The sequence below is a fragment of the Balaenoptera acutorostrata genome, chromosome 8 (assembly GCF_949987535.1).
Source record: "Balaenoptera acutorostrata chromosome 8, mBalAcu1.1, whole genome shotgun sequence".
In the NCBI taxonomy this organism is placed as follows: Eukaryota; Metazoa; Chordata; class Mammalia; order Artiodactyla; family Balaenopteridae; genus Balaenoptera; species Balaenoptera acutorostrata.
The window spans coordinates 78,207,003-78,232,417 of NC_080071.1; the positions used below are offsets into that span (position 1 = coordinate 78,207,003).

A 25,415-nucleotide genomic window follows, 5' to 3' on the forward strand; every position below is an offset into this window, starting at 1 on the left:
AAACACGAAATAACCAGACGTAACCCAGATTCTTTTCATTTCAAGGCCCATGTTTTAAAAATGTCCCTGATAACACTAAAAGGCATGCCTCACTCTCTGAAGCTAGCTGCACTTAAGTGCTTTAATTTATTAGTAAGTCTTCGAGTCTGATTTCCAATTAACAAGGGCTTAGCCAATGGTAGTTTATTGAATGAAATAATATGTGGAGAGCATCCATTCTTAAAACTGTGGCCTTTAATATTTTCGTATCCTACACCAATTTAAGATTTGATAAAATTTATGAACTTTCTCCCCATTAAACCACATATATAATCATTAACAACTGCACCATGTTTTAGGAAAACTTTTCGACCCCTTGGAGCTCCAGCGGTGTATCGTCAAGGGTCCACGGATCCTGGATTAAAAGCTCATGGTAGGAACGCATAGCTAGCCACTTGGATCAGTAGCAATGGTGTTAGAGCGGGTGTAGAATTGGGAATGTTAAAGACAGCTTGTATCCTCAGAAGAGCTACTGTTTGTTGAGTTCTGGCTAGATGCTAGACATTGTGCTAACACTTTAATATAGTCTTCATAAAAGCTCTTGGCATTGTAATTGCCATTCTACAAAGAAATGGGCACAGGGAAATTAAGAAACTTGCCCTAGATTGTATGATGAGTAAGAGGTGGAGACTGAATTCTAACCAAAGTTCAGTCTTAATGACAGTGGGATACAGGATCTCACGGAATCTAAGTTAGATTTGCTAATACGTTGTTCTCAAGGGCGAGGACCATCTAGAAATCAACGCTTTTTATTCTCTAAATAAGCACACTCAATTAGAATTGAAGATATTGTGTTCTAACCAAATGACAACAAGCGATTAATTAATTTAGAAACACCATGCATGTGGCAAAAGTTGTTGAAAAGAGACAACTAGATTCCACGTTTGTATACGGCAACTACTTTATTATTTTCAAATGCAAACTCTTTGCATTTAGTTTGCTATTTTACAATTTTACAAACTAGGTATAAAAGACCATAAATAAATGACATAAGTTATGTGTACCTAAAGTTCATGAAGGGAAGAAAAAATACCTTGACAAATTAAAACAAAATAGAAAAATCTCTATGTCTAACTCAAGAGATTGCTCAAATTTTGGAACATGTCTGAACCAAGCATTGTTCTGTTAATTTCTTCTTCAGTATGAACTAAATTATAATACGCCTTATACATTCTAATTTTAACCACAGTCCTTGCATATTCCAACATGCTTGGAGTGATACAAAAAATAAATGCACTCTTCAGTGTGTACCAATGCTTGATGTTGTTTGGAGAATGTTAAAGAAGTGAAAATATTGCTTCTAGAACTTTCTTTTACTTGTCGGAATTTAAGTGTCTTCAGACAAATATTGAGGCTATAAGTGTGTATGGATTAATACACATATCCTTCACAGATTGAATACAAGAGGTCTCAAAAACACACACCAGCAGTGTAGTGAGCATAACTTTTCTTTAAAATAACTTTTGAAAACACACCAAAACATTTCATTCTTAAGGTTGTTAAAAATAATTTGGGGCCAGCGAACACATGGTGAAGCTACTTGATTTGGTGCAGGGGGACAGCTTAATGCTGCCTAAGGATTTAGCATCTGAGCATGACTTAGCATCTGAGCTCACTAGGGCAGGATGCATTCTTGGGGCTGGACACAGCACCTGAAGTTGGTCTCCTGCCCTGACCTCCGGGGAAAGAAAACCCACTCAGAGATTCAACCTCATTTCTTTATACATATTTTTTCAGGCATCAATGCATAGGCACATCCCTTTAAAAATATATTAAAGTCCCCCAAAAGGGGTGAATTAACTTTGTCACTCTGGCATAGTTATGAGAATACAATGCCATACACCCTGTCAGAATGTAATAAATATTTATTGATGATTTTCTCTACTTATCCAACAATATAAGATTTGGAATCTTTTTTTTTTTCCCCCATTTTTCCCTGATTTGATGTTATAGCTTATATAAATGGCCACAGTTTCTGCAACCATAGCTTAGAATAAGCAAGGCAGCCACTCTGATTATGAAAAATGGCAGTATGTTGGCTGGATTTTGGTATACATTATCAGATCAAAACTGAATCTTCACACACTGGACCTCAGATTCCAGAAGGCTGATGCACTTTTGACGGTCACAGAAGTTAGCTGCATATTCATAACAGTCGAACTTTCCGTGTAAACTGGGAACCTGAAGTTGCTTGAGGCCATTTCATCCCTACTATGCTAACCTCAAGAGTCACTGGTATGTATTTTTCTGTGATATTGGGAGACAAAGTATTAATCCAGGACACATCACCTGAAAGCCGACACACGCGTCTACGTTCATCTCCGAAAGTATATGAATTGCATATATTTGTTCGCATTCAACACGTCCATTTATGCAGGAAAACAAAGGCTACTTGTATTCCATTTGGGGTTACTAGACAAATTCCATCCCCTTCTCTCCCTCCACCAAGGAACTGGTGATTCAGATGAGGAGTTCAATCAGAATTCGTGATTTTGATGATGGGTTGTCACCTGAATGGATTTATATTCTAAAATCACTCCACCGCTAAGGTGAAAATGCCTCTGTCCAAAGCTGTAGGATGACTTACTAAGGTTAGCGTGGCTGCTACAAAATACACTTATAGATACGGGACATTTAACACTTCCGGGTTGTCCTTCTAAGGGGATGGGGCACGGTTTCCAGGCCCGCTATCTCACGTGGCTCTTCATCTCAGAACTGGTGGCAAACCAGACCTCTCCACGTGTAGCATTCCGCAACATTCACAGGCAGTTCTAAGCATGAGGTTATATACTCACACACACGTACGCACACGTACACACACACACACCTATGTACACACATCAGAAGAGATGTCAGCTCATATTTAGTCTAGGAAAAAAATATATTTCTATCACGGCGATGGCACAGCCTGGGTAAAACGTTACTTCGGCAAAGCATATCGTAGGCAGCTCACGGGAACTGGCTTTGTTTTGTGTGGTGGCACCGGACCTGGTGTCCATGGTAAAACCTGTAGCCTTCGGTCACTTGCTGCCACACCAATGCAGCAGGGACATACAGAACTGAGATATGGAAATACATATAAATAAAACCAAAGGAGTTGGGGAACAGGGGGCTCTGCAGAGCTGGTGCTGCCAGACAGGACATTCCTCAGTGCAATCGGAGAGCAGATGCTGAAGCTTGAATGTTTGCCATTTCTTTCACCGGGAAAGGGGATTTGGAAGTCAGAAATGTATTCTTTTCAGGAATGAGTGTTGTTTCATCAGCGTCTTTGCTCCAGAACTGGCATAGTAGAAGCAGAAGAAACACGTTTAGGAGGAACTGAGGAGGGTGTGTTCTGTTTGCTTCTGTGGGCTTTGTAATCAAAAGGAAGGGCTGTGAGGCCAAGATAGCAGAATGTACTCCCTGTAGAGAAAAGAACAAGACTTCAGACAAAACATCAACCTATCTCGCCAGCCAGTTGTCAAGCCGTATAGGTACAGAGAAGGCAGGATGGCTCGGTAAGGAGTCCAGGGAGATCATAAATTCTTACTTTCCTCCTCTGAAAAAATGATAACCATAATAATAAAAATGTTTATTAACAGCTTCATTATTATAACTCAGAGTAAGATGCTATTCGTATCCCTATTATATGGATGAGGATATGGAAACGTAGAGAGGTTAAAAAACCTGCTTGTGTTCGTACGTTCTGAAGTAGCAGAGCTGGGATTAGAAGCCATACAGTCTGAGTGTACAGCCAAGCTTTATCCACTATGGAAACAGCCTTTCTCTGAAATAAAAATTCCGAACTGTTATGGTTCATTTGTGCAAGAAGGGCTTAGAGCTGCTGAAAGGATGCAAATTGTACTCCTCTAAAAAGTCAGTTGTTCCAAAGAGGGAAACTGCGTATTTTAGGGACACATCTGGAAACATCCCAATCCACCAATATTCAACAATATGATTGAAAAAATGCCAGCTACGAAATAAAAAGCATTGGATGTTTTTCGTAAAGAGAAAGTAACTTCTAACGAATGAGAGTATCTAATTAGTAAAGGATCCACGCAATCTGCATATAACAGGTAGAGAGAGGGAACCCGGGGCCATGGGCACAGTGAGGGAGGTCTTGGGGACTGAAGTCCACCAAGAGACAGTCGCAGTTGCCCCATCAGCGTAGATTCCAACAAGGCTGGCACAATGCAATGGAACCATTGTCCTCTCATTCATCAAATAATCAACTCAAGCCAAAAGAAACAACTCTTCTTCTTTCCTTTTGATAACTTTCCATCAAGATTGCTCTTGGACTATATCTTCCACCACAGTGGCCGTGTTTAGCAGTTGTTGGCCTCAAGTGTAGAGCAAAAATTAAGACCAAAGTGCATCTTATTACAGATAATTTTCCTTATTTTATCAAACCAATTTATCTGCTTGTTTTGTATTTGTGCGTTGTTTATTGTGGGAGGGAGATAAATCAAATTCAGTTTCTTGGAGGTAAATGACCATTACTTAAACTTTTAGAAAATACTTTAGTCTACTTGGAGAAAGTAATAAAATTTTTGTATAAAATATTCAGACAGACATTACTTCTTAAGCAATTTAAAATTATAAATGTGGGTAAGGACATAACTACCAAGGTCTTCAGGTAGTCACTTGTCAACACCATTCATTTTTGACAATTATGAAAAAAAAAAATAAAGAAAAAGGATCAGATCTATTTTTCCAACTCTTTCTTCTCTGGAAATCAGTAACTCTATCGAACATAGTTTTTTAAACCTGAACGTGCAGGGATTCCATCAGACAAGACATGTATTTACATGAAGGACAAAATGAACACAAATTTGACCTTAAAGACTCTGAAGGAGAATAACCAACTCCATATGGATATGCACACTTTTTTTTTTTTTTTTTAAGTTTTACTTGATTTTATTTATTTATTTATTTATTTATTTATTTTTGGCTGTGTTGGGTCTTCGGTTCGTGCGAGGGCTTTCTCCAGTTGCGGCAAGTGGGGGCCACTCTTCATCGCGGTGCGGGGACCGCTCTTCATCGCGGTGCGCAGGCCTTTCTCTATCGCGGCCCCTCCCGTCGCGGGGCACAGGCTCCAGACGCGCAGGCTCAGCAATTGTGGCTCACGGGCCCAGCTGCTCCGTGGCATGTGGGATCTTCCCAGACCAGGGCTCGAACCCGTGTCCCCTGCATTAGCAGGCAGATTCTCAACCACTGCGCCACCAGGGAAGCCCTGCACACTTTTTGAAGGTGATTTTCTTTTGCTACTTAGAGGAGAAAGAGTCATCTCAAAAACACGTTTGTCCCATTTGTGTCTGCCAACTCCCTTCTTCACTAAATGCCTGGATATAAATATATTTGTAATATTCAGATACTCAGTGCGTATATGAAGTGTGGGAACGTGGAGGCTTATATCTAGTTGATGTCAGAATAAAAGGGAGAAAAATAAACCTTTTCTTCCTTGAATTCAAGCAACCCCTTTATCGTGAGGAATTGCTTGAACAGAGACCAGACAAAGCATGTGGTCTGTGTGGGATCAGGAGTGAAAGATGTGACTTTCATGGTGACTAAATAAACAAAAAGCTTTGTTCCTTTGAGTCAGTCATGAAGACATCAAAGTGTCTTTATCATCCAGTTCTTTTCATTGCAATGGGGTCTTACTTGTACATTTCACTCTTCCCAATTATAAACTAACAATTTCATACATTTCAAGGCTAAATAATACAGGAGTGATTTGATAGGTCTACCACCTTCTGTATAGATATACATTTACCCCCAAACCCTCATAAATCCATTGAAAGTGAAGAAGCTTCATCTGGATGGCTCCCTACCACTGAACTTCATTTCACCCCGCTCTGGCCTGTTGCAATAAAACGTTTGGGTTCACAAGTGAAAGATGGGTGAATAACGCTTGGGAAACCTTGGAGGAAGAGGACGCCTTTCTTCTGTGACGTTCAGTGTGTTCTACATAGGAGTAGTTCATATACACAACAACACCATGTGTTAGGAAAGGTGTTATTGTTAAAGTGTCATTATCGCTAATTTACAGGTGGAGGAACTGAGTTATAAAGAAACACAGAGTGAACTTCCCACTGTCAACATCTCGGCTGGTTTTGGAATCCAAGCTGTCTGGATGCCACAGTCTGGCTCCACACCCTGGGAAACAATACAAATTCCTATTGTCCTCACATCTCTCTTTCAACGTGCAAGACTTCCTGGAAGCAGTGGAGTTCCACTTTTACTGCTACTGGGTATTATTTTAGACACATAGAAAGCCTTTTTTTGGTCTTTCCATTGGCCTGGGCTCTAACTCAGACAATGTGTAAAACTTAAGATTCAGAAGGCAGGACTTCCCTGGTGGCGCAGTGGTTAAGAATCTGCCTGCCAACACAGGGGACACGGGTTCGAGCCCTGGTCCGGGAAGATTCCACATGCTGCGAAGCAATGCCTACTGAGCCTGTGCTCTAGAGCCGGTGCTCCACAGCCAGTGCCACAACTAGAGAAAAGCCCGCACGCAGCAACAAAAAAACCCAATGCAGCCAAAAATAATAAGTAAATAAATAAATTTAAAAAAAAAAAGATTCAGAAGGCAACCTTTGAATGAATTTCATATTCCACCTTTTCCTCAGTTCTCAACTGAATATTTCATTTGCAGAGATACCTGCTAAGATGTAACAAATCCACTCCAACACAGTACATAACATTAACATGTTAGGACATCTTAGAATTGACACACTCTCTTTTTAAAAACGTCCTGCTTTGACTATGTTCAATGTTTAGAAAAACACCTCAAGTCTTAAGCTATTGATTGTAAGAAAGCAAAACTTTTAATTATTCAATGTGTGCAAGGTAACATTCTCTTTTTACTCACAAGATAGCACTATAATGCTACCTTATTTGAACTGGACTATGGGAATTGAAAACAGAATATCCCACAGCTTTACAGAAGGAAAAAAAATAATTCTTTTTAAAAGCAAGTGAACCTCCCCAACATTTGTCAACTTTTAACATGAATATCCAGAACTCCCTGACTTCAGCAAAAGCGGTGATAAAACAGAAATTCTTGGAGTAGTTTAAAAGACAAATTTCACATTCCTTCTGAACAGAAAAGTTTTCACAACTAATGTTGCAAAAAGGTTTTCACTAAACTGTCATGATTTGACAGCATCAAATTTAACATTCCTTGCTCTATAAGGATAAAACCAAGGGGGGAGAAAGATCATTAAAATCAGCCAAGCTCTTCTTTAAAAGTGATAAAAATGGAAGAGTTAAAAAAGTTAAAATTTGTCCAGTCAAAAAAGTTAGGCTATTTGCTTCTAGGAATGAACAGAGTCATTTAAATTCACATGTTTTAAGAACAAAATCTGGGATTAAAATAGAAGTACCTAAGGCTAATGGGCTTGATGGATGAAAAGCCTATTTTTTTAGTAGGTCACTTTCTGATAATGAGTCAGTCAAGGTGACTTCCAAGTCTCACCATTGACATGTAGGTAAATCCTCCTTGGCTGACCCAGTTTGGTACAGGGGCTACTGGAGCAGGACAGGAACACTCCTGGGCATGTATCTGGAAAGACCACACTTTGAAAAGATACATGCACCCAACGTTCATAGCAGCATTATTTACAATAGCCAAGACATGGAAGCAACCTAAATGTCCATCGACAGAGAAATAGATGAAGAAGATGTGGTGTGTGTGTGTGTATATATATATATATATATATATATATATATATACACACACACACACACACACACAGTGGAATATTACTCAGCCATAAAGAAATAAAATAATGCCATTTGCAGCAATATGGATGGACCTAGAGATTATCATACTAAGTGAAGTAAGTCAGAGAAAGACAAATACCATATGATATTGCTTATATGTGGAATCAAAAAAATGATACAAATGAACTTATTTATAAAACAGAAACAGACTCACAGACTTCAAAAACAAACTTATGGTTACCAAAGGGGAAAGGGGTGGGGGAGGGATAAATTAGGAGGCTGGGATGAACATATATACACTACTGTATATAAAACAGATAACCAACAAGGACCTACTGTATAGCACAGGGAAGTCTACTCAGTACTCTGTAATAACCTCTGTGGGAAAAGAACCTGAAAAACAGTGGATATATGTATATGTATAACTGAATCACTTTGCTGTACACCTGAAACTAACACAACATTGTAAATCAACTATACTCCAATATAAAATAAAAATTAAATTAAAAAAAAAAAGAAGGAAAAAAAAAAAAGAAAATGAAACTCATGGAAAGACCCTCCAGCACTCCTTAACTGAAGCAAATTCTCCAAAGAATGGGGCATGTGCATGACCCAACAAGGTTAGAGGCTACTACCCAGTACCCAAAAGATGTTCAGTAAGCATCTGTGGCAGGAATGAAGGGCACCAAAGGACAAGAGGACCCTCACAGTGTGAAAGAAAGCACAGCCAGTGGAGGTCTAGATGCCATCCTGACCTCATATAGTTCCTATTTCACTTCTTCCTGGAAGAACAGCAGAGAAGCCATACTGCTTTGGGTCTCCTCTCCCAATGTCAAGAGGACTGAAGTCTTACAAAAACACCCAAACGACCTGATAGCCATGAAAGATATTTACTGCTCAGTGTTTCAAATAAGATAAAGTTTCCAAAAAAAAAGCTTTCATTGGAGAAAGACTCATTGCTGGTTCTTTTGCCTTACCTTGTAGATTTGGGTTTGCTTCTTTATAGGAGGAAAGTATGAAACTTCCCTACACAAGATTGTCACAATCCACTATCCATAAGGTAGTTACGAAAAGTTTGTAGAGTCTCCAGATAAGACTTATACGGCACAGCCTCGTGCGCAAAGAAACGGACCGCGTTTGTCCAGGTAGGGGGTATGGTGCTTGGGTTTTATTATTATTATTATTATTATTATTATTATTATTTTAAAATCCACTTTCCTTTTCTCTCCAGCCCCGCGTGTCCGCATAATCCACCAGGTGGCCCGAGCACCAAGCGGCAGCACTGATGAGTCACGTGACGTTCACCTAGGTTTTATCCCTGGTACGAACCAAGCCTTGAAAGTTATAACTGAGTCCTTCAAAAGTGGGCATGGTCTTCATTCCAGTGAAAGAAGGATGGACTGTAATTTATGCCACAAACAAAACGCTACAGTTGTAATTCCAAATGGAGAGAAGATCAAGGATGTCTCGGAGAAGCTCATTGTCTGGCAGCAAATACAGCATTGAAACCGGAGGCGGTGTTCTATTTATATAGGTACATGTATTTTACAAATTGGTGATGGATGGATGGACTTCTGAGAAACAATTTGTTCCAGGTCTAATTCAAACGACGGTTGTCATTTCTGTAAGCCCCACAGTTTCAGCAATCTGTACACCAAGCAACGCTGCAGATGTTTTTTTTTTTCTTTAATTTCAGAGGGCGAAGACGAAGTAAAAAAAGTGCAGTTCTTCAATTAAAGTGCATGGATGAGGTAAACTAATTTCAAGAGTTTTGAGTTTATTCAATACCGGCTCAGACTGGAACCATTCTGCCGTGTATCTGCTGCATTTGGGTTCTCATTGCCTGGACACTGCTCAAGATCTTATTCTGGTGTGTGACAGCTGTGATGCCAGTTCTGGCCAGGTCACTGTAAGCAGGGGGAGAAAAAAGTGGGAGAGGAAAACGTGATGAGGGCTGAGAATCTCTTTTCTGGGCTTCATGCAGACATGCATTTGAATCAGCCACAATTAATACAGCACAACAAGGCAGGTGTATTAAAATGTTTAATTAAGCAATTGAATGCAACAATGTAGGAGCTTTATAGAGGCTGTGCAAAATGACACTCAATCAATCAAAATGAAAGGCATTCCAGTTTTCTTTTCTTTTAAAAAAATGAGTAGGATGATTATGCAGCTCAAAGCAAAAGAAGCAAAATACTATGAAATCTAGATTTACCCTTTTGTGTTACATCGCTGAGTACTTACTCCTGGTTCATGTGCACTACAGCCTCTAGTGTGGTATAACCAGCAGCAGTGAAGTTATCCTTATACCGGTCCATTTTAATGGCCTGGAGCCAATCGCCCACCGATACCACGGCGGAGAATTCAGGGGAGCTTGGATCCAACAAGGCAGTGTTAGGTCTGGAAATGGAACGAGAAAGTGTAGACAGACAAGAATTATTAGAGAGACAGCCTGACTCAGAAGTCAAATGGGCTGAGACAGGCGAGGGGAACCGAAGCACCAAGAACGGGCTTTAGATGGAATCACCAACGTCAAACGTCACCATGTGATTTTTCGTCCCTAATTTCATAAAGCTGCAAAAGCATGTCTCAATCGCCCTATTTTTCTTAACTTCATTTCCCACATTGGTTTTATGCGGACCTCTTAATGCAATAAGGATCAGAGCAGGTCTTTTAACATCCTAGCCTGGGGTAAAGATTGGGGGAGCCCTTGTGGCTGAAACCAGCTCAGTCTTTGAAGGAAGGGTCCAGTCCCTGCCAGCACTGAATATCACAGACTTTAGTTCGGCAACTATGGAAACCCTAGTGAAGGATGAGTAAGGAAAACTGTGAGCTTGCAATCTGCCAGACTTGATGGAAGCAGAGAAAACAGTGAGAGTTCAAGTCCGGCATGCTTCCAGCCAGGTTTGCAGGCAGGCTCAGTGCATTCAAACAAACTTGGGACAGCAGGGAGTTAATCCTCTCTTTAATCAACGCAGCCTGACCAGCACGTGTGCCAAGACTGGCAGGAAGAATGGCCACTTTGATCACTGTTTGGATTGTGGAATGTGCTTCTCGTTTTCCCTTGCTGGGGCTCCTAAAAGAATAATTTCAACAAATTCCAAGCACTTCTTATTAACTTATTTATTAGTTGATGCATTTCTCAGGCCAGGTGTTTTACATTAGATCACTGTCAAGAGGGACTAGAGTTCAAGGCAAGTATTCTGTCATCCCTCACGATATTGAGACACAATAAATAATCTATTTATGGAAAGTATTTATTAAGAGAATTATAGTCATCTTCATCTCCAACTACTTAATAATCATAAGGTAGACATTAACAGGGTATTTTATACCACATTTATTATAATTACCTGTATAGCAACCTTGCTACTTGTTAAGTTCTATTTTCTTGAACTCCCTTTCCTAGAAATTATAGAATGTGGTTGATCTTAACATTTTGACCTGATCTTCACCCTGAGACTACGTTGCTTGAATACGAACATTTAAATCACAATTATATCATCACTACTGACTTTTCAACCAAAAAAATCCTTTTCTTGTAAAAACAAAATTAAGTCCCTCTAATGGCTTAACTTTCTACATAGTAGAATTAATCCAATCAATTTTTCATTTTAATTGTTACCTAAATTATCTTGATTTGCATTACTTCTTTTTTTATATCGATATGTTAACAAAGACTTGCTTTATCAATCAGTTTTGTGTCCAGATAATAGCTTGTCTTTGTGACCTTTCTTTTTTGTCCATTATTTCAATTAATCCAATTTTCTGAGTAAAATTCTGCAGATTTTTATGGTAAGAATCATCAAGATTTCATTCTTTTCCCAATTTTGAGCCAATAACAAACACTACCACATAGAATTTTAGACATTAGTGTTGAATGTTTACCAGGAATATTAATGAACAAAAACCAAAAGTTTGCATTTACTTCTAACTTTAAGCCAAAGAATTAAAAGGGCAACATGGAGGCTCTAGGTACCTGACAAGGTCAAAATGACCTTAGAATGAGAATATCCTTACTCAGTATGAATGAACTCTAAGGGTCATTCTCAAGCTTGTTCTGGAAGTCTTTGTGCTCTTTGTGGAACACTGTGACATTTGCCTAATTTTGTGCTGAATCACATACCATGTTATACAACCTTCCATTATCAGCAAGCAGTAAGAAGCACCAAAGCTCTTGAGTACCATCAATGAGAAAAATCTAGAAGTGAGAAAAGTGTGTCCAACAACCCAATTTGTTATGTACTTTGGTGCAAAGCACACATTATACAATGTTAGCAACTAAAGAGTTTATACCAGCAGGAGAAACCCCAAGTACCAAAGAACCTTCAGACAAAATAACGTGGCATCCGGAGCTGGAGATAAAAAGCTGGAGGAGTTTTACCTTGGAATAAAAGAAACTAGCTACACCTGGAAAAGAGGTCTTAGTGCCATCTATTTTCACCCTCTTGGAGAAAAGAAGAACCAAAAATAGACCAGAAATGATGGGGGATTTTATTTTAGGTCACATAGCTACCAGTGGCAGAAGGAAGATGTGAATTCAGCCCAGTGTTATTTCAGGAGAGCATGGTCATTAACTCTTTGTATGGTGGCTAGTGGTAAAGGATCTGAAAGCCTAAGAGAACACAGGGTATCTCTGCTGTTCACTCCCAATTCTTTTCCTCACATATTGTAATGGGAAGCGTATTCCTTCTCCTCCAATCTGTAGGCTAAGTTTTCAAGAGAAAGACCGGAGGAGAGCATCCTAGTGCTGGCCAAGACTGGAAGGGCTTGGATACTATGGGGAAAATGTCTTCCTACTTTTAACTCAGGGTCTTGATGAAAGAGAAGACTTTGAGAAGCGCAGATCTGGAGATGAGTAGATGCCTCTCCTGCGGGCCTGAATCACCTCATCTTATTATGCCTGTCTTCTTAACCCATTTAACTCCTAACGATGGTCAATGGGACTGGTATCTAGGTATCCTGGATCTTATACCAGTAAAGCCCAATTTCCAGGTAGAAAAGTTCCTACTGAATTAATTATAAGACCTGCAGTATCTTTATCTTCTTTCTGGACTGAAATGCTTCTATTTGCTCTTTTCAATGAAGTGACTACCTATTTTACAGGTGATTCAATCATTTTAGTTTTTAAAACTCTTCTCAAATATTCATCTGCATGCTTTGTAACTTGATCAGTTTTTATCTTGGTCCTGTTTCCTTCTCCTCTTGAAAGACTCAGAAAAGAGCAACTTTAAGAACCGAAACCCAGGAATCTCTTGCTACAATTCACACTTTATTAAGTCGACTTAAAGATGTCTTCGAATTCTTTTTTTTTTTTTTTTTTTTAATTATTTATTTATTTTTATTTTTGGCTGTGTTGGGTCTTTGTTTCTGTGCAAAGGCTTTTCTCTAGTTGCGGCAAGCGGGGGCCACTCTTCATCGCGGTGCGCGGGCCTCTCACTATCGCGGCCTCTCCTGTTGCGGAGCACAGGCTCCAGACGCGCAGGCTCAGCAGTTGTGGCTCACGGGCCCAGTTGCTCCGCGGCATGTGGGATCTTCCGAGACCAGGACTCGAACCCGTGTCCCCTGCATCGGCAGGCAGATTCTCAACCACTGCGCCACCAGGGAAGCCCTCGAATTCTTATTTTTTGCTAACTCCGTGTTCCTTCCCCTTTCAAAATATAGCATCTAGTAACCTGACCATCTTCCAAAAGTACATTTCATCCATCTTCCTAAGTTTTCAGGTCCAGCCTCACCAAATAAGCACATGAGCTATTCCTTTGTTGTTGTTGTTGTTTTAAATTTGTTTTTCTGACTTCTGTTTGAGGCCTGACAAGTACTAGGGTCTTCAGAATGGTGAAAAGAACTACCATAAATACTCAAGGAGGAAGAAGCCACCCAGGTTGCAGACAGCTGTGAAGTGGCCTCTGACGAGAAGGCGGGAATTAAAGTGAGTCACCACTTGCCTGCCATCTCTGATGTATTCTTTCATACATCAGTATTAAGTAAGCACGGCTGACCTGGAGCTCTCGGTCCCCGTCCTCTTCAAGCTGTTGGGATTGCGGATGAGTTTGTCCAACATGTTGACAATCTGCCCAAATTTAGGCCTGTCGCTTCTCTCCTTCTGCCAACAGTCTAGCATCAGCTGGTGGAGTGCAATGGGACAGTCCATTGGAGGGGGCAGCCGATAGCCTTCCTCGATGGCCTTAATCACCTATCAAAAAAACAAAACAAAACAAAAAACCCAGAACGGTATGTTAAGCTGCCAGGCAAGCTGTTGTTAGAGGTTCATCCTCCTGCTCAGCAAGTCTCCTGTCCATTAAGCTGCCAGCAAGCTTGAGCATGGGAACGGCTCCAATTCTTTCACGAAGCCAGAGCTGGACCTGAGTACTGCTGGCAACAGGGCAGGGAAGCCAGCTGCTGCTATGAGGGGTTCTCAAATGGCAGACAATGCCCATCTGAAACTCCAAAGTGAAGAAGCATCAATGTTCCAAAGCGGTTAGAACCTAATCAGATCAACCACGTGGTGTTGGCCTGGCCCCCAGAGACCACATGGCGACAGCCCTCTCATTCTTCTATCAGCTAAACACTCTTAGCAAAAGAGACTCTAGCTTAGTGTTAAAGGCATTCCTTAGGAAGGATTAATAGTTGCCTATGAAACAGAAGTCCCTCTGCATCACTTTAACCCTCTGTACTCTTGCTCAGACAGCTGGGGGGTCAATACCAGAGCCCAACTTCCAGACCTTCCAATCTAGAAGGCGCTACCTCTCTCAGAAACAGCACATTCCTCAACCCCTCCAGATGCGCAACCATTTTTAGTTTTGGAAGGCCAAAATACACCAATTTACCAATTCTGTATCTCTTTCTTGGTCTCCGTTGGCTGTCAACTGACCCTGTTAAAGGTGCTCATAACTAGATTTAAAGTTTTAAAAATAATTAATAAAAACCTTCCTTGGGGCATTTATATTTTAAAGAGGACCCTTACACATCTCAGGAAAGAAGTTATAATGGTAGGTGATAACTGCCTCCTGCCCAGAGTGGTCCTCCTGCCTAATAAGACATAAATCATTCCACGGGCTTTCTTCTAATTCTAATTTTTCTAATCGATCTTCACAGGTATTACAGCATTTTCTTATTGGCTTTTCTCTAAAACCCTCTTCTTCAGGGTGTGAATTCCAGTAACACAATATGATATGACTCATGCCAAATTTAAAAAGGGGAATTACTTCTTAATTTCTTGGCTTCTCATAACCTGGGTTTATGCGTATCCTATGAGATTCTGGAGGTGATTTTCTTTGGGGATTTTTAAAAGTTTTAATTGCTTTAAATCAGTCCTTTCTTTCTCCCTACTAAAATGATAGCTCCTAGTGAAACCACCACTGGCTGCAGCCATCTCAGTGACCATGACAGAGTCCTCCTGCGGCGGGTCTATTACTGCTCAATGATTGGCCTTCAAGAGAAAATAATCAATTCAGTTAGGTCCAGTTTATATGTACCAGTATAACTGTGGTTCTTTTAACCAGGATACTGTTTCAGTTTAACAATCATCTTGTGATTTATTAAGCCCTCTGAACCCTTTTCTTCCATGTATTTTTTGCCAACCTCCTACTGTATTAGTATTAATTTACTTCTCCTTCTAAAGTAGACTTCTATATGCTATCTAACTGAACGTGATTCTATTTATTTCTGGCAATGACATTAGGTCAGTTTGATCCTCTGACTTTCTTTTATCTTTCCAGGTGCATGGTGTTGACTCTAGACTTGATGAAAACATTTTACATTGAACTGATGAGACTGCAAGCAACATTGGGCTGATGCCAGGTTAACACAATTTGTTACAAACCCTCAGACTGCTTAGTATTCTTTCATTAGCTCCCTATCCACTGCCAGCTTGGAAGATGGCTTGTGGGTTAACAAAGCATATTTTCTCAGTTTACTGCTGAATGTTTTGGGGGGGAAGGCAGAGGATTAAAACAAACAAAAAACTTGATAAATTTGACATATTCTTAACAGTTACTTTGACTCCATTCACCATATGCCAAATGAATTCTACCCATGAAAGTAATTCTCCAGTTACATTTCCTATAGATTCCTGTTCTACACAGACTCCAATGCAGAGACGAATACACGTGAATGATAGATCAATATTATTTGTGGGAGAGAATTGGCTTCAGATGCTTTTTCATGGATAAAGGCAGACAACTGAAAGTTAAAACCAACAAAATTATTTTAATATAATATAGAAGCTGTCAAAGCTATAGGTCTGAAAATATTTAGGGCGGGAAAACTGACAACATCTTTAGATATTCTGCTCTTATGAGCATTTGGCCGCCACTCTCAACTGAAATAAAGAAAAGCTTAAATATCCAATAATTAAATAAGTAAATACAGGCACTACTCCTTCTTCTAGGTTGTTGGTCTTTGTTCCTCTGAATGTCTCTAACTCAAAACCAAATGTTACTATACAAGAAAGGTACTTGATGGTATCTGCATAATCACATCAAACAATAGATTACACACTGTTCACTCCCATAGTCTGTCTCCAGCCTGTAATTATCTATCAGTTATGCTAGCTGCTGTCTTTCTTGCTATTTGCTATGAACCTTCCTTTATAATTTATAGATACTACAGTGTCAGCACTACCGTTCCTCTTATTCTGGTTAGAGAATTCTTTTTGCCCCACTGGACACAGAATGCATTAGCTTCTGTATTGCTCTAAACATTCTTCTACTGATAAGGTAACATCCTATTTCTTGAGTGCACCTGGTTCTTCACTTAATTGTCAAGGTTTTGCAACATCCTGTTGTTTCAGGACAAGGCAGATGGTCAGGTAACATTCCACATCAGAGAAAATTTTCTAAAAAAACTTATTTTAAAATTGATAAATTAAATATAAAATTGATAAATTGAATACCACACATTCGTAAACACACTCTATGATAATATTTTACCTCTCATATAAAAAAATTAGGAAATTTCAAGAAATGGCCATTTTATTTTGTTCTGATTTCCAACCCTTCTAGAACTAACTAACACCTTCTCAGAATTAGCTAATAAGTGTTCTAGCAAGATCCCCCCAGTCTAGGTTTGTTTTTTTCCTTTCTCACTGGAGATGTCTGTAATTAAATTCTATTACTCTGGAATCTTATTAGTGTCATTATTGAATGCTTTTCTAAAATTGGAGGCATTGTGGATACTCCCTTACAAAGTAGTCCAGATGGTACATTTAAAGGGATGTGTATAATTTACAAAGGGTCATTTAGTGAAGCTTTATTTTAGAGTCCTCAAGGGGCAAGCTCTAATTACAACTTTGCCAGCTTTAAAATATTCACTAATTTTCTTCCAATAAACCTTTCGTGTCAATTTCATCTCATGTGACATTTGTGTTTTTCAGATATCCTTGCATTTTCTTAAAATTCAAGGTTTAATTTTATTTCAGTATGGGTTTGAAAGTTAACAAAGTCAAAGTACTGTTCCATATCGCTAATCGATCAAGCTATGCACGTATCTATCTATCTATGTCCCACATTATACCATTAAGGCTTTGTAATTTTGGTCCTCGAAATCCAGGACTGTAAGTTTTAGCTAGATTACTAGACACATCTGTATTAAGAATTTTAAGTTTAATGTATCATTTCAAGCTCAACACTTACTCCATCATACACTAATGCAAAGACATATATTTCAGAACATAAAGACTCACATCTTGATTGGACATGTCCCAATAGGGTCTCTCTCCATACGACATCACTTCCCACATGACGATCCCGTAGCTCCATACATCACTTGCTGATGTGAATTTACGGTAGGCAATTGCTTCTGGCGCAGTCCACCGGATAGGAATCTTGCCACCCTGTGAACATCCAAGCTCTAGGTTATCCCCCAAGTACACTGATGTGACATTTTAGTTTCTGAATGTTGTTACTGTTTGCTAAGCAGGGCAACAGCATTCCTGAGATAGCTTTCCAAACAATAACAGGATATTTGTTTATTCTAACTAAAATCTTCCAGGTTGAGACAGTTCTCATATGTTTTCTTTAGTCACAGGGAAGTAAGCAACTAATATGTTTAATTATTTTTTAAAAAGCCTGCCTATTATCTGAGCTCTACTTAAGGCAATACTGTAGAAGAAAGGACATTTTAGGTTTTACAAAATACACATGTTATCCGTGGTATATATCAACGGATGTGCAGCTGACAGTAATTTCGACTTCTTGTCAGATTCTCTCACCCAGCAGCACAAGGCAATACTTAATACTGCTTTGGAAATCATGACCTAAGAAAGTTAAATATGAACATTTCTATCCATCCCATTGTCATCCAACTCTTATAGAGCATGAGAAACATGACCAACGTAGCTAGAAGATAATACGCTAAACAGGCTCTTAGAGGAAGTCAAATAATACCAGATGCTAGAGCCATTATTAATTTTAATGGCAGGAGGGCCAGATTTTGATTATTATTTACTTTTCTAAAAAAACCCTGCAAAAATGGTAAAGCAATTGAATATTACCCAAGAAAAGTTTAAAGGTCTCAAATGTCTCTTGTTTGATTATGCTTATGTGCAAGGTATTTTTAATGGAGTTTCAAATTTCTTAGGGTTCCATCTGGGGAAATTAACTCAACTTCAATTCAGACCCTTAAGCTGTTCAAGAGGACATCATTTAAAAGTTTGTTTTATTAGAGCTACTAAACAGGGCAGTAAATTGTACTGCAAATTGCATTGATTCACTGCAGTTTACTCTGAAAATACACTGTATCACATTTATGCTTGTTCCGTACAGCAAGACACTTGTGCTGCCGCCTTCTGCTTTCCTTAAATATTTTGGCTATATAAATGTATCATTCTAGAAGCTTCCTTTTACTTTCCTTTCTCCAACTACTGGGGAAAAATAAAAAGTCTTTAGCATGGACAAAGATGTATTCGTTCCTGAATGAATGGACTTTGAATTCAGAAGAGGGTATGTGGGGCTTCCCTGGTGGCGCAGTGGTTGAGAGTCTGCCTGCTAATGCAGGGGACACGGGTTCGAGCCATGGTCTGGGAAGATCCCACATGCCGCGGAGCAACTAGGCCCGTGAGCCACAATTACTGAGCCTGCGCGTCTGGAGCCTGTGCTCCGCAACAAGAGAGGCCGCGATAATGAGAGGCCCGCGCACCGCGATGAAGAGTGGCCCCCACTTGCCGCAACTAGAGAAAGCCCTCGCACAGAAACAAAGACCTAACATAGCAATCAATCAATGAATGAATCAATAAATAAATCTTAAAAAAAAAAAAAAAGAGGGTATGTGTAAGAATCAAAACTACAGCCAAAGAAACTGAACACTACCAGAAAACACACACACACATACACACACACACCCCCAACAAGCTATACCAGAAAACCCCAATGCTTACCATTGCACATGCAAAATGGTGAGCATTAAAAGAAGAAAATGGCTGGCCTGCTTCATGTTGATTTTAACAGTGTCAGCCCTAATGGCCAATAACTTTTATGATTCTGTGTTTATTCCATTAGTATCTTATATTCAGATTGTCCGGCTAAGATAGCATAGCCATTAACTGTATACTGATAACTCTTAACTCTGTCTTAATCCTGGCTTATCTACCAGTAGTAAAATGCAGGCCATTAGATACTGGGAAACCTTGCGTAGTGTAAATGTTTTATAAATCCTGTATATACATTCTCAGATTCGGTAGGCAGCCGACTAGAAATATTGTTCTGTCCTGTTTAAAATAAGATTTTTTTTAAATAATAAAAAGGAACCAAGTAGAAAATCTAAAACAAACAAGAAGAAAGGAAGGAAGGAAGGTAGATTGAGTGTGAAAAAATACAATAATAAGTGACGCTCTAACTTGTGACTTTGTAAAGTGGTCACACATCTAGAGGCTGTTTCAAAATCCCTCTTTGGAAACATGGTTTAAGAATGGATGCATGGCTATGAAGAGGCTCTGAAGGATGAGGAAACTTGTAAAAATCACAAAGGGTTTAAACGTCAAAGTGAGAGGAACAGTTTCCTCAGAGTCAAAGCCCAGAGGTCACAAATCTTGCTTACCCTGGTAGTATAAGCTGCTTCTGGATCATCCTCTAGCACTCGGGACATGCCAAAATCAGACACTTTGCAGACCAAGTTGCTATTGACCAGAATGTTCCGTGCAGCCAGATCTCGATGCACGTAGCTCATATCAGATAAATACTTCATCCCGGACCCAATGCCACGAAGCATGCCCACCAGCTGAATGACCGTAAATCTGCCATCATTCTTCTGCAGAGGAAAGAAATAAGGTACAATCTCATTAGCATTAGGCCAAATTAATTTTCACCAAGCATTTATTACTTGGATCTTTTTCGATATCTGTATCCGGTGTGCAGTGAAACTCAATATGATTTCCGGGCCTTTTTGACCAAAGTCACTAATTCATGAGTAGAGTATATCCTAGGAGCTGGGTTTGCTTCCTGTAATAGATGGAAATTATCCAACTGTAATGAATCTATGGCTCAAACAGCCCCACGATACAAGAATAAATCAAATACTACCCTCCTTGTACGTGGATTATTGAAGAGCCTTTAAAAATCACATCACTCTCTATTTCTCCTCTTCTTCCTTTGCCTCATTAGAAAAAAGTCCATGAATACAACCAAACAGAACAAATACTCAAAGTCTGTTAGAGTTTTCTAAATATCAACATTCTTGGGTTTAATATAAAGTAGTCACATACCCTGAGGAATGCATCCAAGGAGCCATTCTCCATGTACTCTGTTATGATCATTACTGGTTTACCTAGAGTTTCCAGAAAGAAAAACACAAAACCCTTGATGAGCACTGCAGTTAATGAGATAAAAATGGGCTGTGCGCAATTTTCCTGCCAGGACACCTGTCTTGTGCGATCTAATTTAATTAAAACAAGCCAAGCTTATGCCTCAGCTGTGGGGAGCTAGGAATGAAATATTAAAAGGACGAGTAGGTTTAAATTCCATCTGGAAGGTTAACCCTTTGGGTGGCTTGTGGACAAGGTCTTTAATAAAGTGGCTTCTGGTATCCAGGGAGCATGCGGATGGGTATTTGCTCTCTCAAGCAAATGGAGAAGATGATAAATGGCCCGTTTAGAGGAGAAAAAAATCTTTAAGATAATTAATTTTGTCCCCAGAAGAGCCACTTGTGCAATGCTAAAGGAATCCATGAACAGAGAAACTTTTTTTTTTGTTACCTATTTAGAGGAACCCAAGCTTCTGGGAGCTATGTTGGATACTTCATTACCCAGACTCATCTTAAAACTCAAGCATGTACCATCTTAGCTTTCCCCCCGCCTCACTCAGGTCAGGGGCTATATCCTTTCTTTTCCCTTTTCCTATCTATAAATAAACTCCGTCTATTTGCTTCCTTAAGCTGCCAACCTCGGCAGCAGCAACAACAAAATCACAGAAAAGGGTCAATAAGTGATTTCATCCTAGGCAGCAATTTAAATTCAGGACTAGAGCCTTTGTGTGCCCTTCTCCCTTTTCTAAGCAAAGAAATCAGAAGGATTTCAAGGTTTGAGAGAAGTGGGAAACACTTTCATTTCACTTTGGTTTTCTTTCTGAGGACCTTAGGAAATAAGGATCATTCTTTAGTTTCTTAATCCCTGGCAGTGGACTCAAAGTCTGAAATTCCTTCTTTCTAAAGGGTATTTGTGGGAGTGGGGTGTAAATCTTCGATACTTTACTAAGGCAAGGGGTAAAGCCAAGAGAACAGAAAAGAGTTCCTGTGAGGAAAATAAAATGTTAGTTTGAAAAATCAAAAATATTCATTGCCTGTCCTTGTGGACTGTTTGGACGTAGACATCCAGTCAGGGAAAATGGTTTGGGCTGTGCCGCTGCCGGAAAGCCCCCAGAATTATTCTAAACGAGTACATTTCCCTCCCAGAGCCCCTATCAGATTAGACTCTGTACTGGTGTGGGGAAAGGGGTAATGTCTTCATTTCAGAAGCAAAATTTTAGAAGAGCAGATGTTTTTAATTTCAGTGAAGTCCCATTTATCAATTTGTTCTTCGATTGGACATTTGGTACCGTGCCTAAGAAATCTTTCCGAGGCAAAAATGTTGGATTAGAAAACACCACCACGAACATTTAATTTTCAAGTGATGAATGAAAGCAGGCAGCAAAAGCAGGAATCTCGGTGTAGACCAAAGGTGGAGTAAAACCACTTCTAATCTCTTTCCCCTTGTCTGGAGGGAGTGGTCCCCGTACATCTTTCCATCCTCCATCAATATTATTAGGAAGCCTTTAGTCCTCAGACTCATTTACCCTCTGCATCTGTGACCACATAGAACAAATGCATCTAAATGAGTTTTAATGAACCTGCCTCAATCAAACGATACTTTGTCAACTCATGAGAAGGGGTGACTCCTCTGATGGTGTATTAACACCTACTTCCATTTCACCAGATCCCTCTGGAAATGTGGGGAAGCAAGGAGAAGATCCAGAAGGGGGAGGCGGGGTAGTGGCGAGAATTTATAGTCTCCCTGTCCATTTACCAAGTTACTCAAGGAAGTCCAGCCATGAATTCACACTCTCCCACTCTTTCACCCTCACACCTCCCTAGTCTGACTGTCAGGCACTATCTTCACAATTATTCTCCATTTTTTTGTTTTCTATGAAAAGTATCCATTTGTCAGAATCTTTATGAGCTCTACAAGAGAAATAAAGATGAATGTCTCCATAAGCACAGAGGGGCTTATGAAATGGGTCCAGGTTGGGCTCCAGGGTAGAGACAGACCCTTTCCCGGAACAGGCAGGGAGGCAATGGGGAGGGGAAAGGTGGGGGGAAGGGGATGGCTCCTCTGGTGGAAATTTTAAACCATTTTAATTCAGTGACAAGTGCATTATGCAAATGCATCCAGTCGTTTGTAACAGTTACAGCTGTAATAGCCACGGGTTTTAGAGGTGCGGTGGGACGTCAACACAAAGATCCCCTGTTTCTTCGCCTTTCTGCAGAGGTGCTACAAAAATCACTGTCTGCCCCAGGAAAAACACCCCAAGCTGAACAGAGCCTCCTTTTGAGAAAATGGACCTGCAGAAGTATTTAAAGGGAATGTTATCTTTTGATTAAAGTAGTGAAGGGCTCTGGGCAGCTCCACGGGACACAGGCCACAGAAAAAATATACTGTCTGTAAAACTCATCTTAAAAAGCAAATAGAGCTATTCTATGCTAATTACAGCCTTCACCTTAGGTGAAAAATTATATACCCTTAGCACCAAGGTTCCTTTTTTGAAGGATTCCAAAGATGGGGAAAGATGTACTTTTTAAGACATAATAATGCCAGTTAACACTTAGTTGTTTGTTTTTTTTTTAATTTGCTAAATAAGCATTATGCCAAACACGCTAAATATTCCATTCTATTTTTATCTCTATTTTACAGATGAGGAAACTGAGAACTTGAGCAACTAGTCAAGGCCTCATAATTTACTAGCGGTAGATGATGTGCAAATCTTTGGTCACTAGGCCAAAGGTGCTCAAAGTGCGGTTCCAGGGACTATAGCTTGATTGACCTTGAGCTCTTCAGAAATGTGAACTCCTGGGCTCCCACTCACTAAATCAAACCTCTCAAGATGAGGTCCAGGAAAGTGTTTTAATGAGTTTTCCAGAATTCTGATGTATGTTTAAGTTTGAGGACCTCTAAATTAGTGTATATCTGCTCTCACTTTTTAGTAATTTCCAAATTTTCCCTGCCTAAAGATTGTGTACCCTTGCGTCTTACTGCCTGCCCCCTTTGCCCCAGACCTAACATCCAATGTTTACACCTCCACTTCACCCGCTGCGGCAGCCACTCTGCACCGGTTGATGGAGGACGCTTTTCCCAGGCACCTGGAATCAAATTAAATGGCACTTTGGCCGTCCTGGAGACATAGCCCCAGGCTTACAAGATCCTTGACTTGTAGTTAACTGTAATAGATACTAAGGCTCCTGGAACAGAGCCACCTTCAATAGTAACCGTTTCAGCTGCCCTGTCCACGTGGTGCTTTATAAGTTGGTCTTATCCAGTCTTACAGATGTATTCAGGGTCTGCTTCCCAAAATGCATCTGTTGAACTGTGTCGTATTTTAACTGAAGCGTGGTTCACGGGCTGAGCGAATGCTAATGGACTAAAAAAGGTAGGTTCAACCAGGTGTTCCTGGAAACAGGTGCTGAACTGCAACTGCAGCTGCCATAAATCAGGCAGAGCAGACAAGCAAATCCCCCAATATAATAGATTACCAAGATACACTCCCTGCATCTGGAACCGAAGCTTCGAACATAAGGTGTGGTGAGGTTTTGTTGTGTTTTATATGAAAAGTACTTAAAATTTATTTTGCTTACCATCTGCTTGCGCCTATCCTGTGACAATCAGTTTGGTCTAGCAAAGATTCGAAAGATGGCAAGGCATACCAAAAATCTGCAATATTAATTTTGCTAAAATCTCACACAAGCTGCCTTGGAAATAGGGTATCAGCCTACACCATACACCCATTTAGAAATGACTACAAGATTACTGACTTGTCCTGCACTGATTTCCTCCTATTAGCAATCAGTGGGTCTGCTCCATCTGTCATTTCCCTGGAAAGAAAATGTGTGTTTAATTTGCCAGTAACTTCTAACTTGGCTTTGTAAAGGGAGCGACGCACATACATTTGGTGACAACGCCTTCCAAGTGAATGATATTTGGGTGGTCAAACTGTCCCATGATGCTGGCCTCACTCAGGAAGTCCCTCCTCTGTTTGTCTGTATAACCAGCTTTCAGTGTCTTGATAGCCACGTAGATTTCTCTTTTGCCAGGCACTTTGAGACGCCCACTGCATACTTCACCAAATTCACCTTTGGGAGAGAAAAAGAATTGACTCTGAACCAGAAACACGTTCAAGGAGAAAGAATAACAGCCAATAGCTAACATTTGTTGAGTGCTTATTATACACTAGGCACTGTGCTGGTGTTTTATGTAGATCAAGGAAATTTCAGGTACACAGATATTTATGTATACAGGCACATACAATACATTCTAATGCATTTATATAATCCACATACATATATTTAATATTCACAAAGAAAATAGGCTTATAGACACAGACACTTACCAACTCCTATGACTTTTTCAATCTTAATGCAGGATGCGTCGATTTCTTTGGCAAATTCTCGAACTGCTTGGTTGGGATCTTCGTACGTAAAGGGATCCACGTAAGTTCTAACACCTGAGTAATAAACATGCAAAAGGTTGGCAGAACTCTTCTCAGGAACCACTAATAAACTGAAATTCTCTGGGTCTAAAAATATTCAGCACAGAAAACATTTTCTTAGCATGAGAAAAATACTTAGCGTAGACATAGGAAAATGTTTAAATTCTTGCTCTGGGTTTCGTTAGTGGGTAAACAAGAATTGTTTGCTACTTAAGAGGCTGTAGCTCTACTGAGTTCCTGGAATGTCTTCACACTTCAGGGATGAAATTTTAAAAACAAGCTATCCCGTGGAAGAAAAGAGAGTCTCTATAAGGAAATTTGGAATGTGTTATCTAAATATTGCTGTCCCAAATGCTGGAGAGGGTGTGGAGAAAAGGGAACCCCCTTGCACTGTTGGTGGGAATGTAAATTGATACAGCCACTATGGAGAACAGTATGGAGGTTCCTTAAAAAACTAAAAATAGAATTACCATATGACCCAGCAATCCCACTACTGGCATATACCCT

General features: G+C 39.9%; 1 protein-coding gene across 2 annotated transcripts in view; it reads right to left on the minus strand.

The window, feature by feature from the left end:
• Positions 1–931: 931 nt before the first annotated feature.
• EPHA4 (EPH receptor A4) overlaps positions 932–25,415 on the minus strand; it is a 144,958-nt gene continuing 120,474 nt past the window's right edge. Inside the window, exons 10-18 of one of the 2 annotated variants that reach the window (XM_028167935.2) lie at positions 24,810–24,923; positions 24,367–24,552; positions 20,441–20,502; positions 19,777–19,986; positions 17,426–17,575; positions 13,743–13,936; positions 9,988–10,143; positions 8,721–9,650; positions 932–3,441 (exon numbers count right to left, since the gene is read on the minus strand). In XM_028167935.2, the coding sequence (XP_028023736.2) occupies positions 9,536–9,650; positions 9,988–10,143; positions 13,743–13,936; positions 17,426–17,575; positions 19,777–19,986; positions 20,441–20,502; positions 24,367–24,552; positions 24,810–24,923 (1,187 nt within the window). In that variant the 3' untranslated portion in view covers positions 932–3,441; positions 8,721–9,535. Of the gene's footprint in view, positions 3,442–8,720; positions 9,651–9,958; positions 10,144–13,742; positions 13,937–17,425; positions 17,576–19,776; positions 19,987–20,440; positions 20,503–24,366; positions 24,553–24,809; positions 24,924–25,415 lie in introns of those variants that run through there. The other variant, XM_057551445.1, reaches the window with a different exon arrangement.